The following is a 24,961-nucleotide window of genomic DNA, read 5'->3' as shown; positions in this document are numbered from 1 at the left end:
TAGTTGTTGCGTACAACACGTTTTATTCTACCGATTCGATCAACCTCAACCACTAGAGACACCAACGCACAAAATCAAACCCCAAAACCGTCATTTCACCCCTACCCCTATCACGTGCATTCCCACGTGGCCGCCTCGCTCGCGAAGAAGCACACAAGGAAGCACAGAAGGGAGAGTCCAACAGCAAATGAAGGCATAGCGCACGGATAGCTGACGCGGCAAAACATTTTTGAAATCCCGCCGAAACCCAAAACTTCAATTTTTTTGGTTAGTCGAAATTCAATATTGCCCCTTCCTAATTCCTTCTTATCCCCCTACCCTTCTTTCCTCTCCCAAGCTTCGCACACACGCACCGCCTAACAAAAAACAAAGGCGTATTAGCTCTTTCTCTCTCTGCGTCTTCGTCTTATTTTTCTTCTCGAAAACCCTAGGTAAACTCGCGCCTCCGCCGCTCTGACTCGGTCTGAGTCGCACCGTTTTTTACCGTTTCTGAACGATTCTCGCTCGTTCTCGCCGGTTTTTTACGGTTTTTTTGTCTGTTTGCAGGTTCGCCATGGGGAAAGCCAGAGCAGCTGCTCCCAAACGCGATACGAAGTAAGTTTTTTGCTCTATCAGGCTTAGATTACTCTCCGATTGCATCGGTTTGATCGGAGATCTTCGATTTGTTGTAACGTGCTTTGATTTTTGCTCTGTTCGTGTGTTTGAATTTTTGTTGATTTTTTTTTTAATTTTGGTAGGTTGAAGAGTAAGAGTACCGGAGCGAGCAAGAAGCCCGCGAAGAAAGCCGGAAAGGATCCGAACAAGCCGAAGAGGCCTGCGAGTGCCTTCTTCGTCTTCATGTACGGTCAACTATCTTTCTCTCTCTTCCGTTGAATTTCTAGATCTGACTTTTTCTCTATCTATCTGTTTTGTTTAGATTTGTTTTACTGAATTTTACTTTTATTTCGTACTTGTATAGGGAGGAGTTTAGAGAGAAGTACAAGAAAGACCATCCAAACAACAAGTCGGTTGCTGCTGTAAGTCAAATCTCTTTCTCAGATCTACGGGCTTGATCTTCGATTTTACTCTCTGATTAGTTGATTTGATTAATTAATTTATTAATTTGAGTTTAAATTTATACAAATTAATTTTAATTTTGTTTAATCGAAACCAAACAGGTCGGTAAGGCTGGCGGTGAGAAATGGAAATCGTTGTCAGATGCTGTGAGTGTTCAATTATCGTTTTAATTTCTTTGATTAGTGAGTAATACGAAATTATTTGGTCAATTTTGGTGTTGGATTTTATTGATTTGATTGTTCTGTCCTTGAATTAATCAGGAGAAAGCTCCCTATCAAGCCAAGGCAGATAAGAGGAAGGTTGAGTATAACAAGAACATTCAGGCATACAACAAGCAATTAGTAAGCGCTCGTGTTCCGACTTTCGTTTAATTCGTTTAGTTATCGGGTTGAGGATATTTGTGAGACTTTGTTGGTTTGTTTATGTGAATTAGGCTGATGGACCTAATGAAGCTGACGAAGAAGAGTCTGACAAGTCCAAGTCTGAGGTAAATGATGATGATGATGAAGACGAGGACGAGAGCGGCGAGGTCAGTTGTGTTTTCGATTAATCGAGTTCACAGTTGTGGTTTTTTTTCATTGTTTCGCATGTTCAGTAGTTGAATTAGTAACTTAATTGTTTGTGTTGGCTGTTGGCTGTGTTGTAGGAGGAAGACGACGATGAGTAGAGCAAAGGGAATCGAATGGAGGGGGAGAAGCGATATGTGTAGGGTTGCTTAGAAGATAATTGAAGGGCTTGCCTGCACTTTTTCTTCACTATGGATAAGTTGCTGGCTCTCTACCTTTTGTTTTAGGGATTAGTTTTTAGGAAAACACAAAAAAAAATCGGATTCAGTTTCAGGATTGTTTTCTCCTCGCGATTCCAATGTCGTCGTTTCTGTACTTAATGATCCTCCTTATGTTCAATGAATTTCAGTTTGCTTTCGTTATATAACTCGTTTTATAGCTTATTCTGCAATTTAGTGTATGGTTTTCGTTTAAGTAGCATTTAAGCCTTGATTAGTATGCTTGATGACTTGGTAATATGATTTGTTTAGTCTACATTTGGGGATTTGGGTTGTATGAATGTTTGTCGTTGTTCAATCTTGTTGTATGTGATGGGGGTGATTTTGGTGTTTGAGTTTACCCTTCTTGTAGTGTTGACTTTATCTTGGGGATGGTGATTGACTTTGCCTCTGGATGTTGGAACAATTGGGTTGAGAAATTCTCCCAATGGGGACGACAATTGAGATGTTAATATGGTGGTATTCCACTCTCAATCAAACTCTCTTGGAGAGATTGACATTGGCACGGGATGCTACGTTTATAGTATGCTCGTGCCATAGAACGAGGCATGACCTACAATGGCAGGGGAGCAATGATTTCAGTGAACCTGTTCTATACAAGCTGGTCTCGCTACTGTGAGTTTTAACATGACCACTTGCAAAAGTTTTTACCAATGGGCGTTGGTCGTGAGAAGAATGGGCATGCTTGTAGATATGCACTTTGGAAGTGTTAAAAACGCTTTTAGATAATTTAAACGATACTTGCGCTTGAGATTTGAAAGTGAGGTTATGCAACCAACATGAGAAGACTCGCAATTAAAGGAAAATAATTAAATATGACGACTTTATGCAAATCATAAGATGGAGAAAATAATTAACCAAAAAAATCAGTATTAACGTATAAAGTATTTGATTCCATTTATGACCGACAAAAATATATTTGGATCCTCTGTTTTAATTTTTTTTAATAACATTGGATCCTAACTAAATCCCCAAATTATCCTAAAAAAGATAACAGATCACGTGATTTCATAACCAGATCCCCAAATCAAAGCACTTATTAATCCTCCAGATTTTGTCGGTGTGTTTTAATATAAAATTTTATTATAATGATTACTCTATGATTAAAAAGTTAAAAAAATAATAATTCCCCTCGGTAAGCTTAAGTTTATTGGGCTTATTTAGGCCTGGCCTGGGCGGGCCTTAACTCTCCGACACAGCCAGCCCAAAGCAGTAATGAAATCAACTCCGTACCCTCTCTTCCGCAACGACCTGTCGTTCTTTCTGTAAACTTAGTCGCGTAGGCTGATCGAGCGGGGATAGAAACGAACGACAGTGGAAGAGGGAGGAGGAGTAGCTAGAGATGGCCGGCCCCGGAAAGTGCTTGCTGGTGACCGGACCTCCTGTAAGCTAAAGCAATTTCCAGTCAAATTTTGATTTCATATTTCTATTTATTCAATGCTTTTCTCAAAAGTGCTTTCGGTTGGTGATGATGATGTTGATTTCTGGTGCAGGGTGTGGGCAAAAGCACTTTGGTAATGAGAGTGTTTGAAACCCTAAAAGCATCATATCCAAACTTAAAAATTCAGGGTTTCTACACTAGTAACTCTCTCTCTCTCTCTCTCTCTCTCTCTCTCTCTTAATTTTCAGTTTTTTCATATTTATTTACATCATATAGATTTTTGTAATTGTAATGTGTAGGTGAGGTTAGAGAAGGAAGTGAGAGAGTGGGGTTCCAGGTGGTCACGTTGGACGGCCGTACAGCTCCCCTCTCCTCCACCACCATTTCCAGGTCTTTCTTTTCATTTCATCCATTCTAAATGTTTGTTGCTTCAGTTTCCATAACTCCATTTCCTAGTTAAAAAGCACTTCAGAAACCATTTTGAAGATGAAATCCATCGACCCAACTTTTATTGCGCCCGACTGTTACTGCACCGGACATTAACAGTTGATAGTCGAGCGCTTTTTGTTTTTTCATAGTTTGATTCTTATAAGTGTTTTTCGCTAACATTAACAATATTCGGGGTTCTACTATACTAATTAAGTAAACATTCATTCATATTATTCAGCTACATAGCATTAAACCCTAAAACATGTTTTTGTATGTCAGCCCAGAGTCTTTGAGATGGCCTACTGTGTGGAAGTACAAAGTCGATGTTGCATCGTTTGAGTCACTGGCACTGCCTGAATTGCAGGTGGGATGATTTTTTTCATTGCTTACTGATCAACTCTCGCCACCCCCTCTACACAATTTAGTTTAACTTTTAGGCCTTCACGTTTGCGGTATTTTGTGAAACTATTTTCTTGTCGCATTGTTTTCAAGCATCATGCGGCTATGGCATTTCACTATTTGAATTGTGTCATCCTTTTGTGATGTGTTATCAGGTAAGAGAAGATACTGATCTATTCATCGTTGATGAAGTTGGGAAGATGGAGTTATTCAGTTCATCGTTCTTCCCTTGTGTTTTAAGGATTCTGGAGTCCAATGTCCCGTTTTTGGCCACGGTCCCAATTCCAAAATTCGGTCGTGATATACCTGCAGGTGCACTTTCCTCAAGTATTCCATTATTTTGCTTGGCTTGTTACACTGCTGCACAATTGCTCTAATTTTGGTTTATGTTCTAACAGTTTTAGAATCATGATGATATGTATGATTTTCATCCGAACATAGTAAATTCAAGGTGGAAAATCAGTTTCCTTTTAGGCGTGTTTTTCACCAATTATTGCTTGTTGCACTGGGTTGGAGTTGGTGACCGAACAAAACTACGTATAGAGAATGGCGAAGTTGATGTTAGGTTTATGCCATCCTGTTTTTTGTGATTAATCTGTATATGACTAGGGTTTCTGAACTTGTGCAGTTGCAAGGTTGAAGAATCATCCGGGGGCAACAATGTTTACGCTGAGCAAAAGTAACAGGGATACTGTTAAAGAAGAGATATACTCCCAGTTAGTAGCTTTGTTGAGGAAACAATAACTATGGTCGTTAATCATCCTCAATTGTAAGACTTGAAGGAGCTCATATGGTATTTTCAAAAATAAATACTCAACTGTGCATATCTTCTTTCCGAAATTCAGCATGATATTGTTATTTTACCAACATATAATCAGAAATGGAACTCGAAGGACGGTAGGACATGAGTAACGGGTCACAAACCGTGGTTTATATACAACTTATTGTTGGTTTACCGTCCCTCGAGAGACATCCATGCAAAAGATGTATTAGTGTGTGTGCTTGCACTTGACGAAAATCCGCATCTCTTGTTAATGACAAACCTTCTCATCCTGTTGCTCGTCCGGCTTACTGTAGTTTTTCTCATTCTCGGACTTCATTTGTTTCAATACTTCACCCGCAGATTGGAAAGTTTAATTTATGGAGTAAGAAACTGCCTAGGAAATCTTATTCTCGTTGTCCATGCCCCTCGACTCTTCTTTAATTAATGAGCTCTTGTGAATTCAATTAGAGGAAACTAAGCTTAAAAGCACAAACTGAAACCGCGCAAGAAGTAGGTAAGCAGAGCGAGAGAGCCACCAAATCAACACCCGTGACTCTATTCGATGGACGTGAGCAATCTTGGGCCAATCTTCTCCATTCTCCCTCGGAAACCTTTGTGCAAGCAAGGGACAGCTCTCGATTTCAAACTCGAAAAGAGTAGCTGGCAGCGCTTCATCTGGCAAGCATCGAAGCTCAGGGCACCTCAGCTAGATGCAAGCTTTGCAGAGAGCTGAGACGTTGAAACCCCTTCGGTCCAAAGTCCTACTTAGAGGATTATAAATGTAGAAAGAAGTAAGACTCGCATGTAGCAGCCCTTCTTCTGGAAACCAATCTATAGTTTTTAAAGCTGATTGTAAAGTGCCTAAGAGAGGTAAGTCTTTGTAACCCCAACTGCATTCGGTTTGAGATGAACAGTACGCAAAACAACGCTTGAGATGTTGAGGTAGATAATGGCAGGTCAACCATTAACATCCCGAAAATGTTCAGAATGCTGTTGATGCCTGAATTTGTAAATGCGTACTTGGAAAATGACAACCAGCAATCTTACTGCCATTGGATCCAGATTGAAACGGACGCGTTAAGGAATCCACTGGTCGTAATTTTGATTCCAAACACAATCGTGAACTTCTTCCCCAAGAAAGCCCGGCTCAGTTCAACTTGAAGTAGATTAAGGTATGTACTTGCAGTTTGATACGTGTGCACAAATTTTTACTTTTGTGTTTTTTAATGAGTTAATTCGACATACAAATTGTGAAGTAATAAATAAATAGTGTATTTCTTCTTTTTGAATTTCAGCATGATCTTGTTTTAAAAACTTATAATAAAAAATTAAACTCGAGGACGGTAAGACATGAATAAAGGGTCACAACCCGTGGTTTATATGCAACTTATTGCCAGTTAAGTGTCTCTCAATGTCTGTTTTTTATTAAAGGTTTATAACTGGTTATGTTTGCATGTGTATCGCATCATTTTTATGCTTTTTCAAATATACAAAATTGCATCTTCAGGCTTTCTGTTAGCTGCTTAATCCCCAAGGAAAAAAGAAGAGCACAAAAAGCTGCTAGACTGAGAGAATAATTTCATCCATGCAACTCAAATTTCCTGATTATATATGCAGAAGTTTCTTTGTTTTTTACATCCATTATGTGCAAAAGAATTAAAGAAAACTGTATGTATCAAACAAACAAGATAGATTTCAAACCCAAAAACAAACCAAATGAACAAGAACGTATAATTTCAGTTCGATTTCAAAGACGAGCTGAGTCGGGGTCATGAGTTTCGCCTATCCTGTTCGGTTCGCAACACTTCTTTCGCCAAGGATGAGAATGATTGAGCTGTGTCTTGCATATCTGCAGCTCTTAGGTTAATGCCCTGCAACTTTCTCGTATTCTCCTGCAGCTTGCTTTGTGCTATTTTAGCAATGTTTGATTCCTGCAGAATAGTAAAACCCCCACAACATCTAGGTAAATACATTGTTTCATCGCCCAAGGTGAAAAATATCAGTGCTATGTGCATGGTTAGGGTAAAAGTTCGTCGTGCAATTACTGTGGTAAGCAAAATATTCGTTAGTCGAGAGACATGCATGCAAAAGGATGTGTGCTTACACTTGACGAAAATCCATATCGCTTCTTAATTTCGTCAACTTGACCAACCTTCTCATCCTGTTGCTCTTCCTGCTTACCGGAGTTTTTCTCATTTTTCGACTTCATCTGTTTCATCACTTTACCTGTAGATTGGAAGGTTTATCAAGTAAGAAAGCGTAAGAAAATCTGATCGATGAGTTCATGTCATCTAGGTTGGACTGACCTTTAAAGGCCATAAATTTGCTTGTCAACTTCTCCTTGTTCAGAGCTGCCAACATATTCTGCTCTTTCGGTTTGTCTCCAGGAATGTCCATGTCCATGTCGATGTCAATGTCATCTTTAAGGAAAAATTAAAATCCATTAAATGACATTTCCCGATATCCATTAGGATTGAAATGCTAAACTTTCTTGAATTTAAGTACAGATAATCATTCACTTAGAATATTGTATGATGTTAGTCATATGCATACCTAGGTCTAGCTGAAGATCATCATCATCCACAGTCTGGTGATTTGTATTCTCAGCGTCAACTCGAAAGTTAGCAGATGAAAAGATAGCCGAAAGTTCTTCGATACTTTCTCTAGTATCTGCAGTTTCTATCTCAGGTACATTCTTCGGTTTGCTTCCCACGATATCTTTAATGACTGAGCTAAATATACCCTGCCAAGAAAACAAAGTTTACGAAACCATTCATTCCAAAACATAGCAGGCAGAATTGGTATGGTTTCGTTTCCCTGTATACCTTTTTCTTCTCCTTTGGAGTGGCACATCCAGCGACAAGCTCTTCTTGTGAAACTATCAAATCTTTCTGGTAAGTCGAGTTGAAAAAGTCTAACAGCCTAGAATATCTCACATTTTAGTAAGAATTATTCACTCAAGTATAAGAAACTTTCAAGGATGTGTATATGATATATACCCGAAGCTTTTGTTGTGGAGCGAAAGAGCAAAGAGAAAGATTTCCTGATCACCGTTCACCTGCGCAAGGATAAAGTAGAGCAAATGAAGAATATTCCTCTGAATCGTCTCTCAAGAAACTGATACGAAAAAGGTTAGATTAGGCTTTTATACCATAACAAGTTCTCCTTCGCACGAAGAACATATCGAACTGTCAGAAAATGAATTTGGTTTCGGAGTGGAGTATGTGAAGCCTCTTATTGAAGTCTCCTTTATGAAGGATATATCTGGCAAGGACCTAACATTTCACAAGAAGGTTTGTGGGGTCATAATCTACTGTTGAAAAAAGAAGAAAAAATCGAAAAAATAGACTACGAAAATTACTACCTTATTTCAATTTTTCCACTTGTAAAAAGGAGAACAAGGCCTAAATCATTGGAGGTTTGAAATGTTGATGCCCAGCAGCAAGATGATTGGAACTTCTTCTTGTAGATTACCTTCTTAACTCCCTGAGATAAAAGAAAGAAAGCCGAAAATGAAAGAATCAGATAAAACTGTTCTACAATTCACAGTGCCTGCATAAACCAAACTACTAGTTACCTGCATGATATGTGTGAAGGAGTATATGTATGCAGCTTTCTCAGAACACAGCAGTAGCAGAAACTGCTTTTGTGTGGTGTCGTCAACTGTACTACTCCCTTTTATCAAATCAAGACCATTCAATATATTCGATCTGTTTACCAGTGTATCATGCGCATCTGTGTAACAATCACAAAAAATTTACTCGTTATGCAACTTTTCAATGCCTCTGGACTTGAAAATCGCATACTTTCACCCTTAAAGTGTGTAGAACTTACCCAAAAGCTGCATGAAAAGTGCTCTAGTGGATTTCTTCGGATGAACCAAACTGGTGCTCAATGTGTTTCCATTATCACTATCAAGAGCCAAAACGGATGAGTCCTCTGTTGCAACTGCTAAGATGTTCTTGTCAAAACCATGAAAACTGCAGGTTTGGAAATGCAGGGAGACAATGCCGGTGGATATTTCACTTGCAATGTGCTTTTGATATAACAGAGTTGGCCCTTCTATATCAATAACCGAAACCTGTGAGGAAAACAAATTCACATGGATCAGAATTACATACCAGCTCTACGAAACCTGATAATAAGCATATGTTGGGAAGGAGGAGAAGATCGGAAAAGTAGTTATAGGATAGTAAGCTTACATATCCTTTACTAGACCCGACAGCAAGATGTCCTGTGCTCTGGTTTATGTTCACAGAAATTACAGAACCATTAACCTTAGAAAGTTTCACACTTTGGATGATGTGATCATTTCCTTTCTTTGTACTTCCTGCCCAGAAGTATGTGAAATGCATAAGGACATTTGTAATGTACTTCATTTGCAGTAAAAATGTGACATTCATAAGGCTGTTTCTTAATCATACCTTGAAGAGACAGGAAACTGCTCACGTTGGCATATGGTTCTGGTTTGAGTCTAAAGATTCGAACCTGAAAATCACATATATATAAAATATACCCCAATTTTTTTTTCTTTCCTGAAAGTGGTTAAATTGATTGATCATAATTCCCCAAATGAATCGAAGATGGTACTTACTGTTCCACTCTGATCTCCAGAAACAAGAAGTCGGGAGTTCAAATTGAAAAACAACGCTGTAAGTGGTATACCACTTAAAGAAAGATCATCCTCACTCTGCATTTTGTTTAATGAGATTGGCCAGAGGAGAGCAAGTAAGCACAGTAGTCCAAAGATATCGAATACTACATGATTTGCAAGCATAATGTATTAATATGAGCAATAACAGATGGAATGTTGTTACCTGTTGCTTTAATGATATAATTGGTATTAAAAGTGGACATGACAAATCCCAAAAATTTATGGCTCCATCACTGTGTCCAGTTATGTACAAATTTTTAACTTTTGAAAATCCAGTAAAACGGGATGCATTTAACTGAGTCCCATCTTTCAGTTTTGTCTCGAAAGAAAGGAGAGATGGAAAGCTTTTCGCCAGCAGAAGGTAGTCCTATGCAACCAAAGAAATCAAAGTACCACATTACAAACTTTCCAGACTAATGATAATCTGCTATATAAAAGAATGTTACAGTACATAATCTTAAACGGTCCTATTACCTCATCTGCAGAACTTAGCATGTGGGTATTTTGTGTGATGAATTTTGCTATGGTAATCTTTGAGTCAACAAATGGTATCTTCACCATGATATCCCTTGGTAACGAAGGCGAAGACTTAGATTGGCTTTGTAAAAGATACTTCTCAATGGAACGATCATCATAGGCATAAAGATGTCCTGAGTTACCAAGCAAAAGAAAACAGTCTTGCCTATGTTTGCTTTGCTCACTAAAGCTTGAAATGATCCCCATGTCAACACAAGGCTCCGGCAGTTGAAGCCCTAATTTGATAGTTCGACCTTCGGTATACTCATTCAACAGAATTACCTGCCTCATGAAAACAAAACAAAAAAAAAAAGTCAAATTTTCACCTCACTCAGTTCTGCACATGTTACTAATGATTTAAAGTCAAAATACCTGCAACAAGTTTGAAGATGCGATTTCAGACGCGCCCATAACATATAACCGATTTGCCTTCCCATCGGCATAAGCCCATCTCAGTGATGCTATAGGCACTTTGTCCAACTTATATCCAAGATTTAGTTTAGATATTGGAGCAATTTGCGTGCTAGACTCTGAAGGAAATTCAGTTCTTGGAATACTCCAGATACAAATCTCTCCATTATTGTAGCCAACAACAACTTTACTCCCAAAGGGACATGCCCAGCATGCAGAGGTCACCTTTTTCCCTTCCTGATGAAGTGATTGCAATGGATTTCCTCCCACTGTGTATACAGATTTGCTTTCTCGAATGTCCCATAATGATATTATACCATCTCTAAAAATTATCAGAACCCTGCATTGATACACATGATTCAAGAATTAAGTATAACCAAGTGTTTCTATACCGCTTAAACAGAGAGAGAGAGAGAGCAGCAGCAGCAGCAGCAAGGTTTGGAGAGGCTACCTCTTACTTTCAGCTGTTGGTTGAGGTAGTATATGCATCACAGCAGTATCACCAGCAACTTCAGTTGGATTATTCCCTGATGATATGACTGATCAAGTTAGGACAGGAAAGAAAATGCTTGCATACCCAAATTTAAGAACGAAACAAAGACGATAAAATCTATGCATGTGACTACTGAGCATAAAAAATGGAAAAGGGAAGGACTTCATCTGACCATGAGAAACTGAGTAAGGTATAGTGTATTTCATTTGGACTATATGTTCTTGCTCAAGCTTCAAAACCGTAACATTACCAGCAGAATCTCCAACATACCTGCAAACACAGTTGTCCAATACATAAACTTACTCGGAACAAATGAACCTACCTATCTGCTTGATCGATCACAATTGGAAGATGACACACTTACATGTATGGACTATGCTGCATAACAGTGAACGAGGTTATATCTTCTTGAAAGGGATGAACATCAGCAAACAAGTTCTTTTCAATGTCCCAAACCTAGGCACAACGTTGCAAAATAACTATTAAAAGAGGAAGATAAACAAACCTAAAAGCTAAGTTTCGATCATTCATTCATCGAACAACGAAAAATATATCAGAGGAAAGCATAGTGCAGAAACTTGCCTCAATGTGGTTTCTGATATTTACATTTATAAGGATCCCTTGGTTCTCCATAAACTGGACAATAACATCACCAATAATATCAGACTACAAATACAACGTACGAAAGAAAAAACTGCTAAATATTTCAAGACAAACAAGAGGGTCTCTAAATTGCATTACATTAACATGAAAACCGAAACAAAACATTTGGAAATCAAAGAAAGCAACACGTAATATTTGTACAGCACCTGTAAGAACTTGCTTGGAACTGCATTGACAGACTCAAGTAGAGCTTGAGTGTTATCTTTGCCAAACAATTTGATTCTGCCATCCCTGAAAATGTCATAGAAATTATTGTAGTCAAAACGAAGACTAATATTTGGACAAAACATGAACGGCAAAACAGTCTGGCTAATGATATGTCATTGATAATGTGTCGATGATTATTGACAATATCAATGCCACGTCCAATCTGTATTAAAGAACGGACATCTTGCAGAGAGAATTTCTGAAAGCCGATAATACTAATTTTGGTAGAAGAAATGGACTCACTTGGTTGAAGTTGCAAGTAATTTTTGGATGGAGTCATAAGCCAACAAGTTACAGCCTGATGGTATTCCATGATGGAATACTACACGTGGATTGATATCACTGCCCTTATCAATATCAGAATTTCCTCCAGGCTACAAAATAGATAACAAATAAGTAATGTTAACTCTTAAACTGCCTTTAGAAACAAAAAGATAAATCTGATTTTTAATTTAATACTGTCATCAACTGTTCGTTGCCACAAAAGCAACAACATAAACTCTCAAAACCAACAAAAAGGACAAAGCTCTAGTCTATACCAAGTGACTTGTAGCTCAAACGGTTCAGAATCTTCACTCATGTATTTATGGTATTTGTTCGACTTTCTCCCTCCCTAAAAAACTACTTCGAGTCTAAAAAGAGTGTTTTTCCACTAGAAAATCACATCTATTGTATTTCAAAAGGGTCCCTTTATTGCAGTTTACTTGCCTCCTTTTACAAAAAATACATTCAAATTTAAATGCAAGGAGGCAAGTAAACTGCGCTGATGAAATTCACCTAACCCACAAGTACGAGTAGATAAAGAGTTCACCAGATACATTATGTGAGTAATAAAGTTAGTTTGAATATCGACATCTTACTAGTGTCAGACGTTGCTGGAATCTCTAACCTCTTGATGTTTTGCTTTAGTTTCTCTTTGTTGGGCGTTTAGCCCCGTTGTTTTACCCAAAAAAGGTAAATTTGAATAGTATGTCATTGAGTTTCTCCCTCCCTTTGAGCATGATATGGGTCGACAAATCGGACGGTGGAAGCTCGTTGGGCAGTGGATGGAAGAGAAGAGTAATTGGACCAGTTTGCTCGTGGGCTCGTAATGGGCATACACATCCCGGCCCATTCTCACTTTGATTTAAATTTGGGCCCACAAAATCTCTTTGTAGATAAATAAACATTTGATCCACCGCCCATCACATGGAGACGTGTTTTAGATCTTTAGTCCTTACCATATACCAAAATTATTAATCTTTTTTTTTTTAATTTGCTATAAGTTGACTATTCTCTCTCTCTCTCTCTCTCTCTCTCTCTCTCTCTCTCTATATATATATATATATATATCCATTAAAAAACATGCATAACGACAAATTAATAAAATATGTAGCAAAGAAATTTGATATATTGTTACTATCGATATTATCTACACTAAGGAAAATGGGTAGGTTTAACCTAGCAATAATGTGGTTCAAATTCATCTTTGACGAAAATCAAATCTAAGACATCTCACTTACCAGTAAAGAAGAATATCACTAGACCGTAGTACTAAGTGACTATTGTTACTTGTTAATTACATGAGAAATATCGAAAGATGACACACATTAGAATATAAAATTTATTTGGGTAGCGGTAATTTCTTTATTCTAAGAAGGGAAATGAACTTTCGTCTTATGAATTGAGATAAATACTCTATCACTCAAATTACGACGGTGATTTAGTACGATATGACCTATGTCATTGATCTATTAAGGATAAGATTTTTTTTTTTTTTTTATGGTGGGTACGTGGCAGCTATTTACATGAGGGTGGGGATTTTGAACGCCTTTAATAAAAGTTCAAAGGGGTGCCAAATACTTGAGACCTAAGTTAGTGTTGAAACCAACTGAAAAGGTAAGTTTTCTAATAAGGTCCCATTCCCCTTGTAAGAAAAAGGAGTCAAAAAGAAAATAGGAAGCATATCAAGACAAGTAAACTCAATAGGATATAGGAATACTATCATGATTTTTTTATAAAACAAGTTGAAACGAGACTTACTGATGCTTATAATTTCTCAAGTGTTATTTAGTAAAGAATATTCGGTGAGGCTATCGCACTGTAACAAACAGAAATAGTAAAAATTACGTTTGTGAAAGATTATAGGCAAACAAGCGCTTTGTGCATCCGGACTATACTCGTATTAAAGATTTTCTCATGACCTAAAAGCGCACGAATAGCTTTCGTCTAATTGAAAGCCAAATTGGATAAGACAAGCCCAAAACGACATTAAAGTTAAAACTATGGACTATTTTCAATTAATTAAAGTATTATCTACATATTCTTGTATGAAAAGTATGAAAATGAAAGCATATTGGCTTGTTTCTTATCCAACCGCCCACCTCTCCACAAGGCCCCACCTATTAAAAACGTCTTTTTTCCTAAATATTGACTCATTAAATAGGTAAGCAACGCATTACAGTATACTAATTTTATATGTCACACTTCATATGTGAGTTGGTCTTTTTCTATCGGGTAATGTTAGAGAGACTAACTGTTTAGATCAAATTTTGTAAATTATATAATGTGATTGTTAAAGATTAAATTATTACTTAAATATTAATTAACGTCCTTATTTTCTATTAATGACTCAAATTTGATCTAAAAATTTAATCTATATCAAGCAAATGAGACATTAAAACAAATCCAATCACTTAATTGCGAATTAATCATGAAAATTCTAAAATAAATTTCATCCCATTTGTGCATATATGTAGCCATAGAAAACTATCCTCTAAATATCGAAGTGTATTATTTGTTCAAAATTATTTACCTCATTTTTTTACTAACAAACACAGTCACACATCAACTGACATTTTTGAAACAATATAAACTCTCAACTACAACCAAAGTTAAAAAATTATAATTAAAAATCGGGAAGCAACGTGCATCCAACGGCAAAAGATGCATCACAACATATATGATAACAAACAACTTTATTTGCCTGACAAACTATTATCTTAATCAAAATTGTAATCCCATACCCCTTTTCTCCTTTTTGACAAAAACAAGAACAAGAAGAGGAAGGATGAGAAGAACAGATCAAAATCATCATGTATTCAAAAGAAACATTTACAAGCCGCTTGTAACTCAGTTCGTTAAAAACGTTAAGACCTAAGTTTCAAATTCCGCGTTCAAATCTCCCTCTCTTTCCAGTATCACATGTATTGAAAAACGAAGCGAGGGAAGAAGATGATCACTTACCTTCTTGGAAGCCTTCTCCACAAGCTTTCTGACAAACATGGATGATGATCTGTGCTGTCCTCAGAATCTCAGACCAACAAAAATAAATCCAACGGCTGAGAAGCCAAATTGCTCTATCTGCTTTGAAATAACCGACGACGAGAGAGGCCGAGGAGGAAGAAGAAGAAGAGAGAGAGAGAGAGAGAGAGAGAGAGTGGAAAGCGTGAGAAATGAGCCGTTAATTGCCGTTTTTCCAATTGTCCAATTGACGTTGGAAGAGCAATTGAGCAAGATTATAAGCGGTTTTTTTAAGGACAAAATACAATAAATGCTGGTGTGGACACGTGGGCGTTGATTAGGAGATCTGATACATTAGGTGAAAAAATTGTTGACGCTTTGACTTGGCTTTCACTCACTCACTCTCTTTCAAGATCTGTACCAAATGACAGAATTGACCTTCCTGGGACAGCTTCAACAAAGGACACGTGGACACGTGACATGTCATGATTCAACCCGGGACCCACCACACATGATCCTTGCCAATCGATGTTGCCGTGCTACGCGGCCCAATCTGAAACTGCTTGCTTCACATTTTTGGCTACTCTAAAATTTCTACTTTGTAGATGAATGTTATGTATCAGATGAACGAAGCGTTGAATGTGCAATTGAGAATTCAACCATTAGACTTCAGATAAAACAAAAGTTCTTCTTTTTGTTTGTTTTTTTTATATGTATGTAGATAAGCAATCGTAAGCATCAAAATGATAAATAACTTTAATTTCAAGAATTTGTAGCACTAGTAATCACTGTAATCTCTAAGCTTTCAAAAGCGGCACTTGATTATTCTGAAGATGGTTTTGAGCTAGAGTATAATATTCATGGATGAATTAACATCATTCATTTGAATGTTCTCTTGTTTCAACCAAAAGATTTAAAATTGAATGAGTTGCTAAATATTCATTAATACTCATTTTGAGTTTTTATTTTTTTAAATGGGTATAAAGATAAATTTACATATTTGTGCGAGTAGTTTAGATAGTGACTTTGAGTTTAAAAAGATATCGATAATTTAGTTAAAAGTGGAGAGTAAAATTGGTATCAGGCCCAGTGCGGGCAGGGCGACCGTCTGGGGCCCAAAAAAATTGGGGGCACCAAAATTATTAGTGTGATATATTTATATATGTTTTTATAAGAGTATAAAAATTTGGTTTAGTGACAAAGAAATTTAACTAGAATTGGTGGTTTTATTGTGTAAAATGAATGAAGAGGTCTTAGGTTCAAAACACCATGTGTGTTCATTCATTACTTATACATATCCTTAAAGACTTAAAAACATTAATATTTTTTTAGTCTTATATTGACAAATTTAGTAAATAAGAAAAAACAACTCACGATTTATACAAAAACACTTTAAAAGTTCAGATGAAAAACAAAACTCATATTCTATTTACTTGAAAGCCCGAAGTTTTTTAGTTTCCTTCTCTTGATACAAAATAAATTAATTATTCCGTATTTCTAAATTATTGAGTTTGAAGTGTTTTTCTAAATATAATTTTATCGATGTTTTACGTGTGAAAACAATTTTTTTTATATGAAATGAGGGCACAGTTTTTTACTTCGCCCCAAGCCTTAAAAATCTCTGAACCAGCCCTATTGGTATAAAAAGAGGTTATATGAATTCAAATAAAGTTTTCCTTCATGTAAATTGCTTCTGTGTATTGAAATTGAAATCTACAAGTTCAAAGGCCAAGTAAACAGCCAGAGCATATAAAAATATGAAAGACAACTGTGGTTTTTCGGCAACGAAATGGAACAACATATTTCTACAACATAGAAAAACACGACCACGAACTACTCCTCTGCCTTGTTCTTGCTGTCCACTGCTTCCTTGAGTTTTCGTCCCAACGCATAGGCCAAAGTAGGAGGTACTGCATTTCCAATCTGCCTGTGCTTGTGAAGAATGTTGCCCGAAAACTGGTAGCTATCCCTGAATCCTTGAGACCGAGCGCATTCCCGAACTGTCAGAATTCTGTCCTGGTCAGGGTGGAAGCACATTCCCACCTTTCCCATTGGCTGGGGATCTGTGATGGAGGTTGGGAAGTTGCCTTCCCAGTCAAGCCTTCCGAACAGGCCCTTCCACTGATTGTGGCGCTTGGCCGTGTTGGGCAGGCACCACGGGATTAAGTCAACAATCTGTCCAGTAGAGAGCTTCACCTTTTCGTCTGGAAGGCATTGCCAATCAGCACCTGGCCGCTTTGGAATCCTCTGGCAGCGAATGAGATTCAGCTCATTCATTTCTTTCGAAATGTGATCAGTCAGAACAGCCATCTCCCCTCGCATTTTCTTCTGGAACCATGAGATGGGGTCACTTTCGTACTCCAGATTGACCTTGGATGCTCCATTTCCTACAGCTGGGAGATCTCCAATTGTATCTCTGACAGTTATGGAACGGAAAGGGGCTCCGCCTGCAGTACTTCCAACAGCAGCATAATATGAGTTCCCTGACAAATTGATCTTCAACTCTGGTACACCAAAGACATGCATTGGCTCTGGCCACTCTGGGAGAATCTCATCGGGCGCAGCTGCCCATATGAATGCTCGCTTCCGCGACTGGGAAACTCCATAAGCTCCAGCTTCCAGAATACCAAACCTCACCTGGTAACCCATCTCAAGAAGTGAAGCCAGAGTCAGACGGAATGTCTGTCCTTTGTTGAAAGACACAAAGTTCCTCACATTCTCCAGGAGGAAATATTTTGGCCGGAAGTAGTCAGCAAAGGACAAGAATGCCAAAATCATTTCACACTGAACTTTACTCCAAGTGCTTTGGTTGAACCTATTCATTCCAGAGAAACCCTGGCATGGAGGTCCTCCGTTGATGAAATCCACTTGCCATGGCAGAGGCAGATCATTCTTAACCTTCTCATCAAGTGCTTTAGCCAATTCAGCAGCTTCAGAAGTTGAGATGCAATCATCTATATCCCCACATCTCTCCATTACAGCCCTTAAGATCACATTGCAGTTATTGATAAACACCAGTGACTCGGGATGGTTCAGTTTGAAAGCATCACCAGCAGGCTCTTCATACTCAATTGCCCACTTGGTTAATGAAATGCCAGCCTGACGCAGCCCTTCAGACAAGCCACCACACCCGGCAAATATATCTAATGTGGCTAGACGTTTCTGCTCAGCATCAGCTCTCTGTTTCTCAACTTCTGAAACATCTTCTCCTTCTTTGATTTTCCCCTTCCTCTTCCTAGATTCCGCATCACCTCCTCCTGTTGAGTACCTCAGTTTGGTGGTCACCGGCAACTGCTTGATAGACCCATTAGAAGGATCATACAGATACTCACAGAAGAAGATATGCTCGAAAGTGACAGGAGCATTGCATACTGGAAGATCGCTCTTCTTTCTAACTTCACATTTTCCTTCTATATCATCAACAGTCACAAGGTGTGTTTCTTCACTGTAGTAGACCTCTCTAATATCAGAACAGTATGCCTTCTCAACCGAAATGTCCTCAGGTCTGAAAAATCTTCTCACTTTAACCTGGGTAGATTCTGGTCCAGGTCGTTTAGATTCCTTCGTACCAATTATCTCCAGCACTTGACACACAACATAAGCTCTCAGTCCCAAATTCCTACCAGCCTTGAAAGTTTCAGTTTCCATCCTTTCAGTAGAAAACCAATGGGGACTTAAATAGACATAATCATGAACTGAGTACTCGGCTCCCCTGTATACAAAACCAGTCTTTGATGAATTCACTTTAAAAATCTCCTTGGCCTCCTCAGCTTCGTTCACTTTGCAAGAGTTGCAAGCACCAGAACCCAGACCCATGGTATCACGGGAAAGGCTAAAGAATGCACCTTCCCCGGGGCAATACAAGCTTTTACAGTAATATTCAGTTGGCAATCCCTTCTTCTTCCTATCTTCTGCCCTTTCTCTGTCTTTTCGGCTAGCTTCCTCATTCTCCTTCCTGTACTGATGCCCCCACGGCAATAATTTGATATCCACAACTGCTGTCTCTTTAACAACCTTTAATGCCAAGTTCGTGCACTCATTTGTCAAAAATACCTCCCTCTCGTTGGCAGTGTTGCCAAGAACAGTCTGAGATCCTCGTTCCATCAATCTCCCATGAAACATTTTGCTTCCATTTCTTGTTTCATACATATACTCCACATAATAAATGGCAGGAAGTTCATCTGATCCATCAAGTTCTACCAAGACTGCACCACCAACAGAAATTTCATCTCCATGAAGACTGGCATGCATATAAAGAGCTTCGCCAGAACATGTTGTGCCTACGGGCTCCTCATCCCACAGAATCTCCTTCTTGTTGGAGCATGATTTAGTTTGTCTTGAAATTGAACTAGGCTTCTGGGCTTGTTCCGTTGCTGCTGCATTATCGTTCTCTTCATCATCATCCTCTTCTATGTCCTCCTTATCCTCCTCTTCTTCAACTTCCTCCTCTTTCTTTTCACCATTAGCTTCCTCCTCATTTGGATCTTCTGGAGAGTACTTTAAATAGTACTCCCCCCAGATTCTGTTGATCAGCCTTGTTGTTGTAGCCCGCATTGCCTTCTTCTTGGAAACCACAGGTCCCATGGATGCCCTCGGGTTCAAGTTTGATCCACTCTTCTCCACAACCTTCTTCTTTACCAACCACTTAGTATGGTGTCTCTCCTCCATTTTCTTTGTAAGTCCAACCACAAATGGACACTTTTTAATCTGTGCATCAGGAAATTCTGAAAACAGTTGCAGTATTATCTGTCCATGGACAACCACATATCTCTCAACAAATGCTGGATCAGAAGAAATGTACGCAGAGTGGTCCTTTGGAAACCCTGATAATCTCTTAATGACCTCTGCAAAAGAAAGCCGTGCTACTCGACTTTGCTCTTTGAGCAAAGTGATTATGCTTCTACCAACCTTTGCTGTTTTTAGAATTGGTTCATACCACAGAGCATACTGCTTAGATGGCTGTCCAAGTCTATACCAGGCCAAATCTGTTCGGATTGATATTGAGATCATTGATGCTCCCAATTCAATCATCCACTCCTTTATTGCACTCAAGTAAATCGGCATTCCATCAGCATCCTTTGCTCCTGGACCACTTGAAGAACCATCAGAATCAAGAAAAAAGCCGCTTCCATCATCTCCAGTCATAACCCCCGACCCGAAAATGGTAACATCAATGTCTGCACAAGGTTTCATTGGAAGAAGTTCCAATGAAATCAATCTTGAGTCTGAATTGTATAGACACCAATTATGAAGCATGCTTCGAGGAAGGTCATCAACATTTAAGATATCATAGTCATTGTCAAAAACTATGAACTCGTCAGTTTCTTCAATGGAATTCTTGTAATAAGCAGGTAGAGGATAATCATTGGCAATCTCATCTTCATTAATTTTGATGTAGTATTTGCTCGACCCAAGTGCAGAACCCTGACGTTTTTTCTGTTTCATTGACTTCCAGTACTCTTCTTCTTGCAAAAGTCTTGCCAACTTTACATCCTCATTTTCCTCAGGTTCAACTATGGATGAACCAGCTGAAATCAGTCCATCCTCTCCACCTATAACTTCCGAACCAATCTTTAGAGTTCCACTTGAAGTTGCCGGTTTTGATTGCACAAAACTTCCACACTTTCTGCTCTCATCTCTAAGGGCGGCAAGAACAGGCAGCTCTGTAAACGGCAGATCATTCTTCTTTGATGTTTCCTCCAAACCTACCAGTTGATCATAGATAAACTCGCCTTGAGATATAACAAATTCTTTGATAGCTGCAGTACCAGAAAAGAATTTGGTTCCACTCATTGATCGAGCAATGGCAGCAAGTAATTCATCAAGAGTAGTGTCAGATTTGGATTTTGACAGCTTTTTGTAAACCTCTATGCAAGCACGCGCTTTCTCAAAGAATTGATCATGGTATTTCCTATAGGAGCTGGCAGGTTTACGACAATCATAATCAGCAACATCAGTTGAGAGCCATATCACAGGAGAGCCCTCTTCATAACCAGAGATGTTCCAAGATTCTATTCGCCCAAAACCTTCACATCTAACACCTCTTTCCTTGTCCTTGTCAGAACTTTCATTGAGAGGCAATATAGTACCAGATATAAACATGTCAGCAACTTCCAACATCTCAACGGGCTGGGGTAACCCACTTTCATCATGCACAATAAAATCAGTCAGCCGTCTGTTTGGGCGTGCCGCATCTTGGTCCTCGCCAGAAGTCAGGAGTATAGCATCAGTTTCTTGATCAACTACTCTATCCTTCTTGCTTTCAATAAGATTAGACTTTTCAGAAATGTGAACAGACTTCTCTTTAAAGTCTGTACATGCAGCAGCCCGCTTGGGCATTTTCCGAGACCTGGAAGGCTCTTCAGTGGTCTGAGGCAAATTTCGCTTAGTTTTGGAGCCGGTAGGTGCCGCCTTTTGGGAAGCTGGTTTGCCCTTCTTCTTCTTCTTCGTCATTCCTATCACAAAAGTAAAATTAGAGAAATTAGGCAAAGGAATGACAAGCTAACTGAAAAGTGAAATCAAGACCCAGGCCAAGATTTGCCAGAACCTAGACATATATATGCCCAAGACAATGAAGGAGGAGGATCCATGTACTAATCCTCTAAATGGATTAGGAAACTGGATCAAATCCAAAGCAGAAACAGAAATTTAAGCAAACAAAATCATGAGAAAGCACGTAGCCTTTGGCTGAAACCATCATAATAAACTCATAATACCGTAAAAGGTTAGTGAAAAATTGAAAATTCATAATCATAAATCATATTTACAGATTCATTATATAATATGATGACAGTAAACTAAAAAACCCATAAATGTAAACCATTGTTCATAATTCTTTAACACGATGATATGGCATCGAAAACGTGAAAAACCATAAGCATAAATCCATGACCACAAATTCACTATACAATAAAATGGCAGTCAAAACCTTAAAACCATAATCTAAATTCTTAATACAATAAAGGGGGCAGTCCAAAACATTTTTAAGAAAAATTACCATAGCCAAAAATCCAACCTTACAATTCATAATTTAACAAGAGGCAGCCTAAATCTAAAAACCCCTTAAGTATAACCCATAATCATAAATTCCCAATCCAATAAAAGGGGTGGTAAAAACCTTTAAAAAAATATCCAAAAATCCAACATCTTTGAACCCTTGCACCCAAGGTCTCGAGTTTGATTTCCCCCTTCTACAATATTGCTTATTAAAAAATAAATCCAGCATCTTTTTTTATTGTTGGACCAAAAGTCCAACCACAGAAATTCATAATTTAATAACAGTTCAAATCTAAGGGATCATTGAAAACCCTTTTAAAATGACTGAAAACACTTTTAGTGAAAATGTTTTGAAATCAATCCTTGATAAAAATCCAAGTGGATTCTAGAAAAACACATAAAGTGATTCCCTCAATAAAGACATATTTGATGCTTCTTCCAAAAATAACTTTAAATGCTTTTAGAACTCAATATCACTTTCACTAAAACTGCTTTCAATCATTTTCAAAGCAATTCCAAACGAACCTTAAAACCCCCAAATTAATAAATTCACAACACGAAAAATAGCAGTCAAAATTTTGAAACCAAAAGAAACCGTATGGGGTTAATGATATAACATCACAAATGCATAATTTAACAAAAAGGGCAGTCTAAATCAAAAACCCCATAATTACAACCCATTATCATAAATTCACAGCACAACAAAATTGCAGTCAAAATTTTAACCCAAAATCAATAAACCATTAGACTCGTATAATCTAAAAGCATCGAAAGAACAAGAATCACAGGGGTAAATTAGGGATTAAAATACCTGAGGAAGCAGAAGCCGGTGGCTTAGCTCCATTGGCACCTTTGGTCTCCAAGACCGTCGCTGCTTCCGCTGCCTCAGCTGCCGCGGTGGAACCCATTTCCCCCCCTAATCGCCAGCGAAACCCTAGAATTCGGAGAACGCGGACAGAACAGAGGAGAGAGAGAGTAGGACTGAATGACTGATGCTCTCTCTCTCTCTCTCTCTCTCTCTCTCTCTCTCTCTCTCTCTCTCTACCTGGGTGTATTTATTGCCGTTTGAACCGAGTACGGATGAACACGTATAGGCGGGAAGATGGAACTTTTGGCCCAAGTGTCGCTCTTTTATGGAAAACAAGGAGGGAAAATCCCTATATTTTTTCAATTTTTATTTTTGTTCAAATCAAGAGATTCATAGTGCTTAGGTGCAATGATTTTTAGTAACCTATTGGATTTTTTGTGTGTGTAGATTTTGATGAAGAAATGATGGATCGAATTTTATAATTTAGAGTTATTTTTAGGGCAGTGAATATGGCGGGCTAGATTTTAGTTTGATTATTGTAAAAATTAAGCGGTTGTTGTAAAGTTAAACATGTGCAATTGAACTAGAGAAAATGAAATTCAATTAATACGGAAAGTAAGAATATGAGTTTTCGGGAATATGGATATGGCGGACTGAACTTTAATCTGGTTACGTAAAAGTTTAATGGATATTGTAAAGTTAAACCTCTGCAACTAATCTGGAGAAAATGAAATCCGACCAATATGGTAGGGAGGAAGATGAGTTTTAGACGGTCGGTCAGGCACGAGAATCCATGCAAAAACTCTGAAGGTTAAGAGCTGATATCCAGCTTTCGTAAGATTTGTTAATGAATTTAAAAAGTGGAAAAATTAGCTTTAACTAGTCGTCAATGTACAGAGAGGCCATGCAGAAAATATTGAAGAATCCGTTTTGTGATTTCAAAATTTATGGGATAACGCTATTTTTATAAAAGTCCAATATTATACTTTATTTTAATGCAAATTACTTGTTTAGGCATCACGGTAAGTATGAAGGATACGAACAAAGATGAGTCTCGAGTTTTGAGATAGAAAAGAAAGCCAACTAGTAGAACGTTGACATGTCAAAGAGGAATCAATGTTTTTTTTCTCATTAAGTTGGAACTCGAGATTCATGGCAGTCGCAACACAAATTATCTAATAGCTAACTAGTTATTATTACTGTAAGAAAATTGTCGCAACTGTCAATAAGTAAATTTGCATGTTAATAGACTAGTTTAAAATGATAAATTTTCAAAATTTTCTAGCTACCAATATTCATCATTGACAACTCAAAAAAAGTATGCAATATATTTTCTATGAAAGGATAACTTACCCTGTTTAGAGAAATTTTATTTTCTATAAAAGTATGATTTTTTTTTTTTTTTTTTCAATCTAAGCATATCCTAAAGCCATTGAACCTAATAATTCAAAACTTGTTGAGCATATCCAACAACTTTGCATATCCGCTGAATAAGATTTCCACACCTAACACAATCATCAAGTTTTGTAGTAACACACACGGTTGCTCAAGGCTAGAAGTCGGACACCAATTGGGCCCATGTCTGCATACTTGAGATAGTTTTCGGTCTTGTATGCAAATGCAAAGCCCAAACATGACATGGGCTAACCAGAAGCCCAATTACCACCACAAGGTCATGTGTTTATAAACGAGAAAATATATGGTACAATAGATTTTTTAATGTACTTGAAACATAAGGCAGTACATCACGTATCGTAATATAGAAATGGGACATATCCACTTATACTGTACATGTAGTGTGCCGCCTTGTGGTATTGTGTTATGGATACACATCAAAATTTATCATTTGACAAAGAACTTCGGTATCAAGGTTCCCATCTAGCCAATAACACACAATGAGTACTCTGATGCATTCATGGTACCACAATAGACTCGTGTGGAATTTAAATGCAGGAAATTTCTCAGTGTGTTTCTTAAGCAAACATGCAACATGACATTGAAACTCTCGCCCGGTAATCTCTCCATAATGTCGAAGAGCTGCCCCAAATAATGAAAGGTGGTTCGACTTTAACACCACCAAACAAGGTGTCAAAGTTGATTTGAGAATGCCAGGTGGGTTGTGTTGAAAATTTGGCAAAACCTTTGGCCCCCCAACTTGGTATTTTGGGCGACCCTTTTA

The 24,961-nt window shown here is 38.0% G+C and overlaps 4 protein-coding genes across 6 annotated transcripts; 2 read left to right on the top strand and 2 right to left on the bottom strand.

Moving 5' to 3' along the window:
* Positions 1-308: 308 nt before the first annotated feature.
* On the top strand, positions 309-1,984 carry LOC125467925 (high mobility group B protein 3-like). Its single transcript, XM_048588126.1, has 8 exons — positions 309-431; positions 547-594; positions 738-839; positions 959-1,016; positions 1,158-1,202; positions 1,317-1,397; positions 1,490-1,585; positions 1,703-1,984. Exons 2-8 carry the CDS (start codon positions 554-556, stop codon positions 1,721-1,723), a joined length of 444 nt encoding a protein of 147 aa, XP_048444083.1. The 5' UTR covers positions 309-431; positions 547-553; the 3' UTR covers positions 1,724-1,984.
* Positions 1,985-3,037: 1,053 nt separating this feature from the next.
* Positions 3,038-4,889, top strand: LOC103950159 (cancer-related nucleoside-triphosphatase). 2 transcript variants are annotated; one of them, XM_009361318.3, is made up of 6 exons: positions 3,038-3,224; positions 3,334-3,409; positions 3,521-3,611; positions 3,930-4,014; positions 4,205-4,361; positions 4,678-4,889. In XM_009361318.3, exons 1-6 carry the CDS (start codon positions 3,183-3,185, stop codon positions 4,791-4,793), a joined length of 567 nt encoding a protein of 188 aa, XP_009359593.2. In that variant the 5' UTR covers positions 3,038-3,182; the 3' UTR covers positions 4,794-4,889. The 2 variants fall into 2 exon arrangements, with proteins under 2 accessions (XP_009359593.2, XP_009359592.2); XM_009361317.3 differs by having other exon boundaries at positions 3,045-3,224; positions 3,334-3,421.
* Positions 4,890-6,389: 1,500 nt separating this feature from the next.
* LOC103950160 lies at positions 6,390-15,213 on the bottom strand. Its single transcript, XM_009361319.3, has 23 exons — positions 14,982-15,213; positions 12,000-12,130; positions 11,696-11,780; positions 11,469-11,522; positions 11,251-11,342; positions 11,059-11,156; positions 10,845-10,920; positions 10,355-10,733; positions 9,941-10,264; positions 9,630-9,833; positions 9,407-9,502; positions 9,237-9,300; positions 9,015-9,142; positions 8,647-8,893; positions 8,390-8,547; positions 8,177-8,298; positions 7,964-8,087; positions 7,812-7,870; positions 7,638-7,734; positions 7,366-7,555; positions 7,119-7,232; positions 6,917-7,038; positions 6,390-6,743 (listed from the first exon to the last, which is right to left on the bottom strand). The coding sequence occupies exons 1-23, from the start codon at positions 15,018-15,020 to the stop codon at positions 6,582-6,584; spliced, it is 3,165 nt and encodes a 1,054-aa protein (XP_009359594.2). The 5' UTR covers positions 15,021-15,213; the 3' UTR covers positions 6,390-6,581.
* A 1,421-nt stretch (positions 15,214-16,634) lies between these two features.
* On the bottom strand, positions 16,635-23,191 carry LOC103950162 (DNA (cytosine-5)-methyltransferase 1-like). Of its 2 annotated transcripts, none has more exons than XM_009361321.3 (2): positions 22,786-23,191; positions 16,635-21,433 (listed from the first exon to the last, which is right to left on the bottom strand). In XM_009361321.3, exons 1-2 carry the CDS (start codon positions 22,880-22,882, stop codon positions 16,812-16,814), a joined length of 4,719 nt encoding a protein of 1,572 aa, XP_009359596.2. In that variant the 5' UTR covers positions 22,883-23,191; the 3' UTR covers positions 16,635-16,811. The 2 variants fall into 2 exon arrangements, with proteins under 2 accessions (XP_009359596.2, XP_018503699.2); XM_018648183.2 differs by lacking the exon at positions 22,786-23,191 and adding an exon at positions 21,526-21,678.
* Positions 23,192-24,961: the final 1,770 nt, after the last annotated feature.

This window comes from the organism of the source record quoted next, unplaced genomic scaffold, assembly GCF_019419815.1.
Source record: "Pyrus x bretschneideri cultivar Hongxiangsu unplaced genomic scaffold, Pyrus_bretschneideri_v1 Contig1, whole genome shotgun sequence".
Taxonomy (NCBI): domain Eukaryota; kingdom Viridiplantae; phylum Streptophyta; class Magnoliopsida; order Rosales; family Rosaceae; genus Pyrus; species Pyrus x bretschneideri.
This window is presented reverse-complemented; position numbering and strand designations above follow the sequence as displayed.

Excerpts from the sequence above, each read along its gene's own strand:
- LOC125467925 (XM_048588126.1), top strand. The coding sequence starts at position 554 with ATGGGGAAAGCCAGAGCAGCTGCTCCCAAACGCGATACGAA. Across the intron at positions 595-737 it reads GCTCCCAAACGCGATACGAA|GTTGAAGAGTAAGAGTACCG; the intron begins GTAAGTTTTTTG and ends TAATTTTGGTAG. Across the intron at positions 840-958 it reads AGTGCCTTCTTCGTCTTCAT|GGAGGAGTTTAGAGAGAAGT; the intron begins GTACGGTCAACT and ends GTACTTGTATAG.
- LOC103950159 (XM_009361317.3), top strand. The coding sequence starts at position 3,183 with ATGGCCGGCCCCGGAAAGTGCTTGCTGGTGACCGGACCTCCT. Across the intron at positions 3,422-3,520 it reads AATTCAGGGTTTCTACACTA|GTGAGGTTAGAGAAGGAAGT; the intron begins GTAACTCTCTCT and ends TGTAATGTGTAG. Across the intron at positions 4,015-4,204 it reads TGGCACTGCCTGAATTGCAG|GTAAGAGAAGATACTGATCT; the intron begins GTGGGATGATTT and ends ATGTGTTATCAG.
- LOC103950160 (XM_009361319.3), bottom strand. The coding sequence starts at position 15,020 with ATGTTTGTCAGAAAGCTTGTGGAGAAGGCTTCCAAGAAG. Across the intron at positions 10,734-10,844 it reads CCAACAGCTGAAAGTAAGAG|GGTTCTGATAATTTTTAGAG; the intron begins GTAGCCTCTCCA and ends GTATCAATGCAG. Across the intron at positions 8,088-8,176 it reads AGTGGAAAAATTGAAATAAG|GTCCTTGCCAGATATATCCT; the intron begins GTAGTAATTTTC and ends GTGAAATGTTAG.
- LOC103950162 (XM_009361321.3), bottom strand. The coding sequence starts at position 22,882 with ATGGGTTCCACCGCGGCAGCTGAGGCAGCGGAAGCAGCGACGGTCTTG. Across the intron at positions 21,434-22,785 it reads ACCGGCTTCTGCTTCCTCAG|GAATGACGAAGAAGAAGAAG; the intron begins GTATTTTAATCC and ends CTTTTGTGATAG.